At 32.2% G+C, this 13,966-nt stretch overlaps 1 protein-coding gene across 5 annotated transcripts in view; it reads right to left on the bottom strand.

The window, feature by feature from the left end:
• The window catches only part of LOC129221595 (la-related protein 4-like), a 195,145-nt gene that overhangs the window by 16,969 nt on the left and 164,210 nt on the right, over nt 1-13,966 (bottom strand). For 4 of the 5 annotated variants that reach the window (XM_054856114.1, XM_054856113.1, XM_054856110.1 and 1 more), the window contains 2 exons: nt 12,654-12,711; nt 4,027-4,143 (listed from right to left, as the gene is read on the bottom strand). In XM_054856114.1, the coding sequence (XP_054712089.1) occupies nt 4,027-4,143; nt 12,654-12,711 (175 nt within the window). The remainder of the gene's footprint in view (nt 1-4,026; nt 4,144-12,653; nt 12,712-13,966) is intronic. The other variant, XM_054856112.1, reaches the window with a different exon arrangement.

Below are 13,966 nucleotides of genomic sequence, written 5' to 3'. Positions count from 1 at the left end.
GACCCCCCCCCTTTTCATTCTGATAGGGATACAATGAAATCAAACCATTGAAAATAAAATACTGAATAACCAAGAGTCCAGCAGTCTCATGTGATAGTCATTTGTAGTCAACTACATAATTGAAATTACACTCATTGTTTCATCTGTTTAAATCTGGCCTGTTTCTAAACACATTTTTAAAAATTTTGCACAAAAACTTTTACAGTTGTATGATAGATTTATTACTGTGTTTTGTTAAGTAGTAGACAATTTAGTAGTTTAGTAGCGCAATGAACTATCTGAAGCCGAGTAAATAAACAGATCCGAGGGTACAAAAAGAGTACTTTATTATTTCTGCTGTCCATTGTTAACTTCCTTTCTAAGCCTTTAGAGAGACAACTCCTACTAAATAATTAAACCTCAAGGCACTCAAAGGTCACACAAAGACCTTTTAGTCTAATAGTAATCAGAATTTTGATTGAACTGCTTTCAATGCACAGGTCTAGACATCGGTCAATAGTAGTAAATATTGGGACAAATAAAAACAGACCCACTTAACATAAACGCGCTTAACGTGAATTTTCACTTAGCGCAAAATAAATACCATTCCCTGTCAGATAAAACTACAAATAAGTGCTGAATCAATCGCTTAACACAAAGAGGATTTAGACGAAATCCCACATAAGACGAGGAAAATTTTTAAATCTTGAAGAAAAAAAGAGATAAGAAAAAAATCCCCATAATTTAACATGAAATTACTTTCGAAAGTCAAAAGATCTGCACTTGAACGCGAGCAACATGGATGGCAGCGAGAAAATTCCTCTTGTGTAGGAAAATCGGGAAAACCACCTTGTTCAAGAAAGCATGAACTTGAAAGTATGAATTATGGTGAAAGTATGAATTGTAGACTATGCTTACAGTAAAAAAGCTTGGACCAACAGTCTTCAATAGACCAACAATCTTCAACAAGTGGCTGACAAACCTAGACAAAATTTCATCGTGAAAAAAAAGGGTCTAATTCTGGACACCTGTTCGGCCCATGTAGAGGTTTAAGGTCTAAAAGCAATCAAGCGTTTTTTTACCCATAAACACTGCAGCAAAAATCCAGTCTTAAGATCAAGGAAAAATCAGATGTTTGAAAATGCACTGTCGTAGAGAAATGGTCCAAATAGCCATTGCCTCTGTTTCGAATAACTTGTGTTTCTTACTTATATATTACTAGCAAAAATACCCGGCGTTGCCTGGGTTAGCAATAATGAGAAACAATCGTTACTTGCATTTGTTTTCTGTTTTAAGTGAAAGAACTTAAAACACACCTTTTTGATGTGATTTAAAATCTAGCTTCTTCCTTACTCATAAAACTAAAGTAGCAGTAAGTAAAAAGAGCAAAATAGTATTCATTTAGAAACGAAAACACGAAATTTAAGCGTATACAAATTTGAAGAATTTCCGAAATATGAAATTAAACTTCACATGTTTAAAAAGGTTTATCAGTTAATACTTATTTTTTTTTACATGGAGTCTTACCTTCTCTGTGTGTCTATTGAGGAACGAACTGTTTAAAAAAATGTAGCCGCGCGCCCGTGATCCCCTAAAACTTGCTTTAATTATTTTGGAAATTTTCAATTATTGTATGTTCTTGGTGCGATTTAAAATGTTACCGAATTTGCGGGAATCGTTTTGGGATACCTTGGATAATGCTCCCCCTCCTTACTTTGTAAAACGGTATGTTACTAATTTTTGTTAAAGAGGTATTGTCGCCATATGCGAAGATACTTTTGGTCACCATAAAATGGCGCTAAACAATTTCATCCGAAATGTTTCCAAAATAAGTAGTAAAATTTGGCGATGATTTGAATTTGTGCACAAAGTCACATTAATGGAAGTTTTTGTGCTGTTTATGGATTTGCCTAATTTAGTTGCTGGATTATTTTACAGTAAAAAAAGTTTTTAAAGATTCTTTGATTGGCGATATTTTATTTACATTCTGAAAGCTGACAAACATTATTACATAGTCTTTGGCTTCAAAAACCGCGACAGTTGAAAAAACTGCCAAATGTATCCGCTACTGAAATCTTTCTACATAAATTTTGGCGAGGTTTCTGCTGTTAGATTGGATAATTATTAAGTGTCCAATCAGCACAAATAATTATAAAAAAAAACAGTAATTACAATTGAAGTTCCGTTTAAATGGAAAATAATCAGCCAAATCTAGTTATTAGCCAATCTTGGGGGAAAAAACGTTTAAGATTTGACTTGAGAAAAGCCTCAAACAGTCAGACGAAACACAAAAATATTCAACAATTCTAGCTTTGAACTGGGAGTTGAGATATACACTAAAAAATGAATTGTATTGAGGAAAGCCTTCGAACATGGAACAAAAAAAGCCCATAACTCGTTTTTCATACAACTTAGAACTTTCTAATAGATGCCATCTTCTGCAGAAAAATAAGCGCTTTCGATGGACACATAATTTTAATATGTGCACGTATTTTTTCACCGTCATATTGGGGCATTTATGCGAAACTTTGGACAAATTAGAATAAAAAAGGAACTATCAGTCGGATTTTTTTCGAACTGGTCTACAAACCTCCCCAGTACCAAAAAGAACAAACGGTAAAAGTTTCAGCCAAATCTGCCGGGTAGTTTCTGAGATCTTAGGGAACAAATTTACCAAAGTCCATTTTTATATATATAGATAAATATAAATGCTTGGGTGTACATTTTTGTACAAAGGTACTTTGGTTCCTATATTTTCTGAGACACAAAAACAAAACAATTTTTCTGCTTACACAAAATCCGGTAAACATGGAAATCGGTTAACGCAAAATTTGGTTAACACCAAATATTTTGGCATCCCTGTCGAGTTCCTGTTAACAAGGTTTGACTGTATATCCTATTTCATCAATCAACTCCAAGCACATATTGCATGCTTGAAAACTTTTTAACTTAGAAAAACTTTGGCTTGGTTTTGCACCTGGAAATATTTATTGGCAAGCTGACGCTAAGTTTTCACAGGGCATTAATGAAAAGGGGGAAATTACAAACAATGCTATAATTTGCTTGATTAAGAAAAGATATTTGTGAAGTTGAAGAATAAAACAAAATAAAATTAATAATAATTCTGCATAGAAGGTACAGCTGCATTTGATGTTAGGCTTCGCGACACAAAGCAACAATCAGATAAACCTCAGTAAGTTCCACTTTTAAAAAATTGCTGCAATTACGAAACTTAAAAAAAGCATCCATATACTATCACTACGAAATCACGAAAGTGAGGGAATTTAAAACACAAAACATTTGTTTAGATTTCAATAGATTCTTCTCTTTATTATAATCTTTTAAAAACTGATTTTCTGTTTGGTTTTATTATGTAGTTTTTCTTTTTTAAAGGAGAAGGTCTGTTTTATCGAAGCTTCCAATTCAAGTCAACGGCAAAAGGTATTGACGCTGTTAAACTGAACTACACTATTTTACTCCAGATAGTTTGATAGGATATTTTAAAAATATACATCTTGTGATTTACCATTGAAAAATTATCCATATTTCTCCTTCCCAGACTTAATTTGCAGTCCAATTTCATAGTAGTCATTTTGGTACAGAATTTTAATGATTTTTAAAAACTAAAACTTACACATAAAATGTTAGTTAAATCACTAAAAAGAATATTAAACATTTTTCTCATCAGTCGTTTGGAGAACATTTTATTCTTAAAAAGAGTAACAAAACTTGAAAACTCAATGATTAACAGTATTTTTCAAATATTCCATTTCTAATATTGTTTTCCAGAATGAGATGTTTACAATATTAGACTTGAATACTCGAGCAATTTTAGGTCCCCAAAAATATAGTACACTTTATGAAGCTTGCATCAGTAAAAAATAGTTCTAATTCTACAAAAGAATGTTGAAAGATGAAACTATTTTGTTGATAACATTTCATCAGAGGCTGACAGAAGAAAAATCAACACAAGGAATTTATTTTTCGTGTTATAATACCTAATGTTATAGTATGAAATCAAGCATAATGGGTCAAAAATATACGTACCAAGCAACCTGGCAAAGGAGGAAAAGAAGAATTTTCCAAATCAAATTTAGGCGAGTCTGGCTTAGCATCATTTTCGTTAAGTGATTTGTTTATCATTCCATTAGAATTTTCTGAAAGCTGTTTAAAAGGGGCGAATAAAAATATTTTACTAATAGGTTTAATATGTATACATTGAAATAATAACCTCAATATTTTATTGACTGGTTAAAGTTGTAATCTAATTATTTTTTAATTTTTTTGAGTAAAACAGAATAGCATAAACAGATTGAATTAAATTAATGTTACCAGAGTTTTGTAATACTTATAGCAAGATTTTTTATGTTGATGTGTGTTTTGGATATAGGAACATATTATGTATTTCATATATGACGTTTAATAAGACAACTTTATAACTACAATGTTTAAACAGTATCTAGACTATGTGTTCTAAATTAAGAGAAAGGCTTAAGCGGTTGAAACATCAAGTACCATGTTATGCTATTGACATCGATTTCTAAGGAAAAATGCAGAGTTAATAGATTAAGAGGGTCAGAAGAAAAAAAAAGGAATTATCCAGTTTATTCACAAAAAAATTCTTGAATCTCCTTTGAAGTATTAATTATCATACCCCCTCCCCCCCCCCCTTTATTCTACTAAGCAAAATATTTTTTAAATTAATCTTTGCTGCCTGACCCATGCTTCTATTGATTTTTCTTCATTATTTCTCTTTTATGCAATTATTTTCCTTTAGGGCTTTTTTCATTCAGGGAAAAAAAAAAAAAATCAGAGGGCAGGTCAGATGAAAACTGGATGGGACACATGGTTTTTCTTCTGCATGCAGCTACCTAGGACATTTAGACTATTTAATTAAACTAAATTGAAAAATTATACACTTACAATATGGATTTCTCTTCAGAAAATAATGGGTAAAGAGCTCTCTTTTTCTTGCAACCACATCTACTACTTTTCCAAACACAGGAAAAAAGTTTTGTTGCTTTAGCTCAAATATTTTAAAAGTTATGAGGGACTTTAGGTCGTGCTCGCTATGTGCTCTTATGCAAAAGAAAAACTTTAAATTGCTTTTTCTTTATTTTTTTTTTATGTTTTCATGTCATTAGAATTCCAAAGGATTTTTTTTTCTATTAAAGATACAGCTTACAAGTAATACTTAACAAGTAACTTTTTGCAATTAGGATAATATATTTAACAAAACTGTGCATTGGATAAGCATTTTATAAATTACTCAAATGTTAAGAGTATGTTATACCTTTAAAAACTAAAAATTTTACATAGCTAATCAGAAAATTTTCTAATTAACACATAAGCAAATGAATGTACAGATTTTTTTGTGATCGTTTAGCAAAAAAAAAAATTTATATTAGTACAAAAAAAAGCATTAAAAATTTCAAAAATTTGAAAATTTCCAAATTTTTTAATTTTTAAAAAAGTAGGAAATATTTTAAAATATTGAAAATAAATTATTGACTACAAAAAAAGTATGCATGTTATGGTTTAAAAAAATGAAATTTACTTAATTTTGAAAAAAAAAAAAGTCCGAGAGGTAATGTAACCACTTAACACAGAAAAGGCAGAAATTGTCAAAGACCATAATAATCAAGTGGGGCCATGCACTGATATAAAAGGAAGTTCAAGAGATGAGAAAATATTATGCAACATTCATGGTATGAATTTCTTCACTATAATTAATTGAATGTTAACACTTTTACATGTTAAGCGTATTTACAAGCAGGCCTGTTTAGGGTGGTTGAGTCAATTTGCAACCCCCTCTCCCTTCTGCGGGTTTGAAAAGTAGACAATGATCTTGAAATTCAGTTTTTTTTTTCATGGGAGCAATTGCATTGGGATTATGGCTTTTGTTTCTTAGTTGATGCAAGGTTCATTTAACTTAAATTTGGCGACCCCCTTACAGATTCATAGATCCTCTATTGCCCCCTAAGGCTTCATCCACCCCCAGCTGATCTATACCAACAGCTGTAATGCATATGATTACAAACCAGGGTTGGCCGGATTTGGACCCAATGGGTTATTTTGAAAAAACCCATTATTTAGCCCACTTTTGGGTTTTTAAAAATTTTCTGAGAAGTTTTTAAAAAATTAATTTAAACACTTTCACAATTTAAACTTTTTTTTATTTGTTCTTCACTACAGACAATGAACATTTAATGGCATTAAAAAAATACTTCCAAGATTTTAATAAATATATTTAACTGTTTTCTTTAACTGGTCAATAAATAACTCGAATTATCTTGACTAAGTCCTGCCACGTCTGATTTTCTCAATATTTGTAGATTGTACAGAGGAAACTACTCTAGCTAAAAGGCTTTCATGTGAATTATTTTCTGCGAACCAACACGTCACAAATCTCGAATAAACAAGGTGTATTTTTTCGAAATTAACAGGTGTTACAAATGGTCGGACAGAAAACAGAATAGGATGACCAGTATTTTCATTATCTTACGAAAAAGTTTAATATTTCTTACTCTGTACACAGAAATAGAAAAACAGGCAACATAAAATTCTAAGAAATGTCTTGATTAAGCTGGAATTCAGTAAAAAAAGGATTGAAACTACTTGAGGTTTTACAGTAGTTTTGTGTAACAAAATGAAAAACAATAAAGTAAAATTCAAAAAAAAAAAGTAGTAATTAAAAACGAACAATAGATTTTATCACTCGCGAAGTAACTTTTCCCCTTAACTGTTGGTAATCATGGAAACTAAAATGTCCACCATTCTTGGGTTTTGTCGTCTTTTATACTTTCTTCAGAAAACGCTGAATTTCCAGCTTTTTTCTACCCCAAGACAATTTTTGTGCTTTGTTCATATTCTTACGCTACAATATGCGACAGGTACCCACATTTTCCCTAAAAAAAGACAAAAAAAACCCACATTTCTTTTAAAAAACCCAGTTTTTTTTGGGTTTTATTTAAAAAACCCAAAAAACCCTGGGTCCATGGGCTTTTTTAAAAAACCCAGGTTTTTGCCAACCCTGTTATAAACGAAGACTTGATTTTGTTATGAAACTTTATTGGCATTATGTATTACACATTATTCTGTCTACAGACTATGCACAATGAAACTAAGTACAACAAATACAAAAAACTATTGTTTATGGATCATACAATGTTAATTTCTCCCCTTGAAATTAAACACTTAAGAAGCAAGAATGAAATCATGTAATTTTGTTAAGTAAAAATCACACATATCCAGTTTTCCTTCTAAATTGTTTTTCTTCATATTGATACCATGGAGAAAATAAAATAGGCAATGCTTACTTTCGACAAGCACGACCGGCAGTGACGGTTTGGTTGATCCCGTAACGACAATGACGTCAGCAGTTACTAACCGGTTGTTAACAAACCAGTGCTTTATCGAACGCTTTCGGTTGATCACCGGTTACTTGCGCAGACCAATAACACGCAAGTGAAAAATACTTATAACTGGTCAAAAATGTCATGGCTCATAGAACGACATCGGAAGCAACCAGTTAACCGGTAGCTCTCAAGAAAAATTGAGGTTAGCTACTGGTTAGTCACTGGTCGACCGGTTGAGCTCGTTAAACGCAACCAATATGCTCAATCTTATGGATTACTGAATGCTCAAAGCAATTTGGAAATGCAAAGTTATCGTCATCAATTCAATTCCTAGTTGATTGAAGTCAGAAAAGAAAGGGTGGGTGGAGGGTGTACATTATTTCTGAGCAATGTGGAGGTGAAGACATACTTTTGAGAGAGGATTACTTCTAGTGTTGACTTATAAAAAGAGGGGCTGCAGAGCTTTAAACACAGCACTCCTGTCCAAATACATTTTTTTTTATGTCCAAGATTAATGTCCCCAGATCGGTTTCAAGACACCATCCTAAAATAGGTCCTCTCACCAGATTGAGATACAGTGAACCCTTTGTGTAACGTTACTGTCTATAACAGTATTTTTTTTTTTTGGCCCCAGCAAAATGTCAGCATTAATAATCAAACTGTCTGTAACGATAACCTGCCGATTATCGTTACTTTTTTTTAAGGTCCCAACAGTATCGTTGTAGATAGGTTTTACTGCATTTAAACTGCAATGAATTCTTAACAAAAACCACAAATCCAAAGATGAAAGTTTCACGAAATTATTAACATGTAGAATTGCAATTCTTAGAAACAAAACCAATATTTTTTTGTGATGAACAGTAATAATAAACAACACAGCAGTTTCTTCACTATTTTTTTTTTGGCGCAACTAAAAACGATACACAATCTGTTGGTTTTTTAATTTAAACTTTCACAAAAAGTGAAAGAATCACTTAATTTGAAAAAAAAAAAAAAAAAACATTAACAATACGTTTTTGCATCATGCAGAATCAATCGATTTTTCAATGTAAACATTGCATCACGTTGTGACATCATTTGTGCGATCGGTCGCGATAACTCAGTCCAATGAATGAACTTTTGGGTGAACCCAGTCACCAGTTCATTGTATCTTATAACCGCGAGATTTTTTTTTTTTTTAGATTGAGTTACTTTTTGATTGGCAACACATCTTTAACTTTCTTGCATTGGCAACACATCTTGTGTTTTGCATATTCTTAATTTGAAAGCCATGTGAAGACTTTAAATACTTTGAGCAATCTTTTTCGCTCTCTCTCACCTCTCATAGCCATCATGTGTTGCATGTAGTAATTGGTCGTAATTTGTGATGTCTGCCAGTGCTCTTTACTCCTGGCAGGTCGTAATACAACGTGATGTCATTTTTAAAGTTCTAAAATGCCTTTAGGCCTATTTTGTGTGTTACAGAAATGCTTTATATTCAATGGAACCAGCATGTTCGTAAATTGAACTTTGTTTCGTTGTATCATAGCGGCTTTTGTATTTATTTTTCAAAATGTTTTTTAAATATTAATAAGGATGTTGTTCTACAACTTAAGCAATCTCTAAAGATAATAAATACAGATTTTCCTTGAGGAAAAATGCTCCACGTGTTTTTTATTTTCTACAACTTCAGGCTGTGGACATGTTTTGCAGGTTCACTTCTACTAGCGGTGTAGTCGGTCTAATTTCACTACACTTAATGCTCACACAATCAATAACATCATGATCTTCAAAACAAGTTTAGATTAACAACAGAAGAAACTTATGATATGCTGCAAAAGCTATTACCTGATTCATAGATTACTTTTGAAGAAGGGCAGTAGTCAGAAAGGGATTTTGGGCATTAAACACTTCCCAAAATTTGACAATATATTTCTTTCAAAAATAAGGTAAAATATTATTTTCCCTTCTTTTCTGCTTAGCAATTGTAGAAAAGAAGAGAGAATAATATGGATAAAGGCCACGGCAGATTGGTCACCATTATCATTTCTTTTGTAAAAAGGTCGCGAGAAAAAAAGAAACCCTCCCCCTAAAGAAATTTTAGCAATGGCTTTGGCTTGAAGCATAATTAGACAAAAAGAATACAAGGTGTTAACAGTTGAGGCAGTGTTAAGCAAATGGATGCACGTGGACATTTTCAAGTTTTGAGTAAAACGCATATAAAGATAAGCTCCTAGGTAGGCTTTCATTGAATTTTTTTCCTAAATCATTAAATTGTAATATTTTAGCGTTTTGATATCGTAATTCCAAAAACCATAAAACCACCAGTAACGGGGGGAGGGGGGGTCTGGGTTCTCCCTCAGAATTTTTTTTTAATTGAAGTCCAAAAAACGCAATGGTAGATCATTTTAGTAAAATTCAGGGAAAGGAGGGATTCAGGGACTCTTACATCAATTATTTCAAACTGATAGTCCCAAAATCACAATATTGGGCGACCTTCAAAAATATTAGAGAAAGTGGGCATGGGGGAGTTTTTGGATGAGAATTCCCAAACCCTTTTAGCTCTTAAAATTTTAGAAACGAAAATATTTCAGGCTGGGCTGGGAAATATCCCCCTCTCATTGTGTTTATTAAAGGTAGTGTAAGTTTGAGTTTAAGATTAATTTTTCTATTGAAAGAACAACTCCCCTCCCCACATCGTCAATGACAACCCAAAGTTTTAAGATGTCAATTTCGAAAATGTTTCGAGGAAGACCCCTGAATTCTTTAACTCTTAACTCACTCAAAAATAGCATTTCAATACTTCAGCATGGAGAAATTTTCGGGGGAGAGAGACCCTCGAGTCCGTTTCCCCGAAGTTCACTAAATTTGAGTTAAATTTGCGGTTCCGACTTTTTATCACCGAAATTTTAAGAATTTAAGTACGCCAAAGATTACCTAAAGCTGAGTTCTGAATACTTCAGCTTTGAATATGTTTCCGGGAAGGGGGACCTCGAACCCCAAGACGGTCTAAAGTTGCGCTTTTAAGACTCTAGTTTCAGAATTTCGTTTAAAGAGAGCCCCCTTACCTTTTCTCTTGACATTGCCAAAGACAGCCCTAAGTTTTAAGACTTCAATTACAAACACTTTTCGGGAGAGGGTCCCAAATTCCCTTTCTCTAAGTCATTGAAGTATAGCCTCATATAGTTTTTAATACATCAGCTACAAAACATTTTCATGTTAGAACAGCAAAACCATCTATCATAAATTCACCAAAGATTGCCTAAAACAGTGTTTTTTAAGACGACAGTTTTCGATTTTTTTTAACCCAAAGAAGGGATAATCAAAGATATAAAGAGAAAAGGCTAAATTTTTAATTAGAGACGATTATTTAGAAAAAAAAAAACACGGATAATAGCGAGCAACTCCGCAGTCTCCAATGCAGTGATTTGGAAATAACAGAGCTATACCTAAAAAAAAGTCAAACGGCGCGAGTCTAAAAGCCACTCCTTCAAAAGCACGTTGCAAACAAAACAAGCCCGGCGAAAAATCGAGAGAATGTCGATGTTAATTCGTGGTTATGGAACGGTCCAGTAATTAAAGCGTATTTTTCAAATACTCAATTTTTCGTTTTTAAGTAAAAACTGAAGGAAAAACATCGAATTTCTTTCTGTCCCGACCTCCGTCTCGGAAATCCGTCCTGAGACGGAAGTTCTTGCACCCATGGCCCCAAGACAGAGGAAGGGTTCACCCACCATTTGTACCGTTTATCTCCAAATATTTAATTTTACCACTTGTATCCCATTGCTTCTCACTACCTCAATTGAGGATTTAAAAAAATAGTAAATTATTCTCTATAAAAAGTAACGGAAGTATTGTACTCCAGAAAAAAAATTTCAGTCAAATTTCCGAATAACTTTCCCTTTCATTTATCTAAGTAGATATAGAAATAAACAATTTTCAAAGGGGGAAGCAGCTTCAAAGCAGCTGCTGACTAAAAAAGTTCAGTAAACCAGGAAAGATTCAAAAATTCTCATACCATCAAATTTTCTAACAATAACTCAGAAACTAGTATTATTTGTAAGTATACTTAAAAGACACTTCATAACATAAAAAACTCAAAAGACATAACATTTTGCAATCTGACCAATAAAAACAGACGGATTGTACTCGGTTGAGTAAAAAAGCTTTAAAAAATAATTTAGGTCACTTTATACTATTGAGCCTTACTAATATACTTTTAAAAGTTGAAAAAATTATATGGATTAGATGTATTTTATGCCACTCTTATTTAATCAAGTAATGGGGGGAGGGGCATGCCCAACGAGATCCTTAACACAAGAATTTCAACTTGCTACACCCTGCAGGTTGACAGGTCATGAGAAAACTCATGATTAACTTAGCAATGTCAGTATAGATCTTTCTGTTGTCCATACACACTTATGTACACATGTACATAATGAATGATAAAGAACCACGAAAAATGGCAATGAATAGTGGTTCTGTATCATAATCATACAAATCAAACAAAAAAACGAATTTTCTCCATATTTTAACTCATTCAGATTATTCATTACTTTTTAACTTTTATCTTGTTCAAAAAGATGGAAATCCGCCAAAAGTTGGAAAACTAACATTACTGAAGTACAAGGAAGTAAAAAATACAGTCAACTCTCTTTAGAATGACCCCTCATTACTGCGATCCTTCTGTTACAACAACCGATGCATGAAGTCCTGTTTGATATCCCATAAACATGTTATTTTAACGTCCGTTAGAACGTGAAAACTGAACTGCTCGATTCAATATAACGTCCCAAATTAAGTTTCAACTTTTAGTGGTTCAATATTATCAATTTGAAAACTGATAATTAACAATTTTATGTTTTCAATGATTAAATATTTCAAATGAAAGGGGTATTTGAACGTGAAAGGTCCCAAGAACTGCAAATGCAAGATGGTGCGAAAACAATCTCAAATAAAGCAGAAGCAAACCATGGTCTATAATTTTTCAGGGTACATTTTGCTTAATGCATTCACCCAAATGTAAGATAGTTTTCAAATTAATAAATATTAAAAAAAGTTTAAAGTGCAATCATTTAGTATTTTCCTAGTTTCTTTGTTTTATTTTAAAATGAAGCATAACTGTTCACAGTAAGTGTTTCTAAAAATATGACTAAACAATTGTTCTGTATCCTTTACATTTACTTTACAGCGACCAATTTTGATTGTACGACAAAGGTTGTTATAACATACGTCGACTGTATAGCACTTTTGGCAAACGCTTGCTGCTGCAAAGTGAAATGTTTAGCATAATATGCAATACATTTAGGATTTATAAGACATTCAAAAATTACTTACACTTTTAGAGCTGTTTGAGTTGCCATTTTCTTTCCAATACCTTTTCCCTCGCTGCTGCCTAGAATAAAATTTAAAACATATAAACAGTAGAATATACATTTAAAAAGAAGGATTAAAGATCAAGATTAGGCCAAAAATTTAAGAATTTTAAGCTTTAAAAGAAATTTCTACAAAAAAGTTTTAAAATCATAAACTAGCAAAGGGACTAAAAATATTAAACAAGTGATCTTTTTCATGCTTCATTTTTTTTTTTGAAGGAAAGATTACCCAAACATCAAGCTAAACATTTTAAGTTCTAAAAAAGAGATAAGTCGAAAGCAAATGATAAGTCATATTTGTCTTGAATACCTGCAAGGGGTCCTACACAGTAATTTCTCTAATAACTTTAACTGTGTACTTTGCTTATTTATTTAATCTAAAATTGTATATTAAATTATGAGTTTATTCATTTTTTTTAATTGAAAAAAAAAAGTCAAAACCAGTATGATTTAATTTTGGTGAGATACAATAGCCCTTACAATACCTATGTTAAAAGGAAAACAGTGAAATCCCAGTAGAACAAATAACAATACAACGAAATTTCCGTTTCAACAAAATGAATTTTTAGTCCGTTACGAAATTCTCGTTACAGCGAACAAAATATCTGGTCCCATGAAGTTTGTTGTAACGGAATTACTGTATTTCAATAGTTTTAAAAATTTTAAGCTGAGGTAAAATGCCGATTAATGCCAGTCCCTTCGAGATCTTAAGTCTGCTCTTAGCTAGTATGGTGAGCATCTTACACCCTTCAGGGTTCATACTCAATTTGGATAAAAAAATTCCATGACTTTTTCATGACTTCATAAAAATTTTCATGACCTTGTTACATGAAGAGAATAGCAACTATTTAAGTCAAACTTGCCATTTTTTTTGGAAATGGGCATTAGAAAAACTTTTACATGAGTGACTAAAAAAATATCTGCATACTGCTGAAAGTAATAAATTATTCTTATTTGTCTTCATCACACAAATTCAAGTAAAATAAAAATATAATGAACGCATTACACTGATGTTTAAATGTCTAATAAATATTTAATAAATAGAGCAGAATAGTAATGAATGGGATAAAAATTGAATAAGTTTAAAATAATAAATTTACTTCACAAAAACATTGCCCTTTGATGTCAATAGTGCATCTTATCACTCATGTAACTGGACAGCATATTTGTTCATTAAAGTAAAGCCACATTTTACAGCAAATTCATTTTTCCAAACCAGATATTTCAGCTGGCTAAAAGGATCAGGTTTGCGAGCTATATGTTGGACAATTCTGT

This window comes from Uloborus diversus, chromosome 4 (assembly GCF_026930045.1).
Source record: "Uloborus diversus isolate 005 chromosome 4, Udiv.v.3.1, whole genome shotgun sequence".
NCBI lineage: Eukaryota > Metazoa > Arthropoda > Arachnida > Araneae > Uloboridae > Uloborus > Uloborus diversus.
The sequence above is the reverse complement of the archived record's forward strand: the minus strand, read 5'-3'. Positions and strand labels throughout refer to the sequence as shown.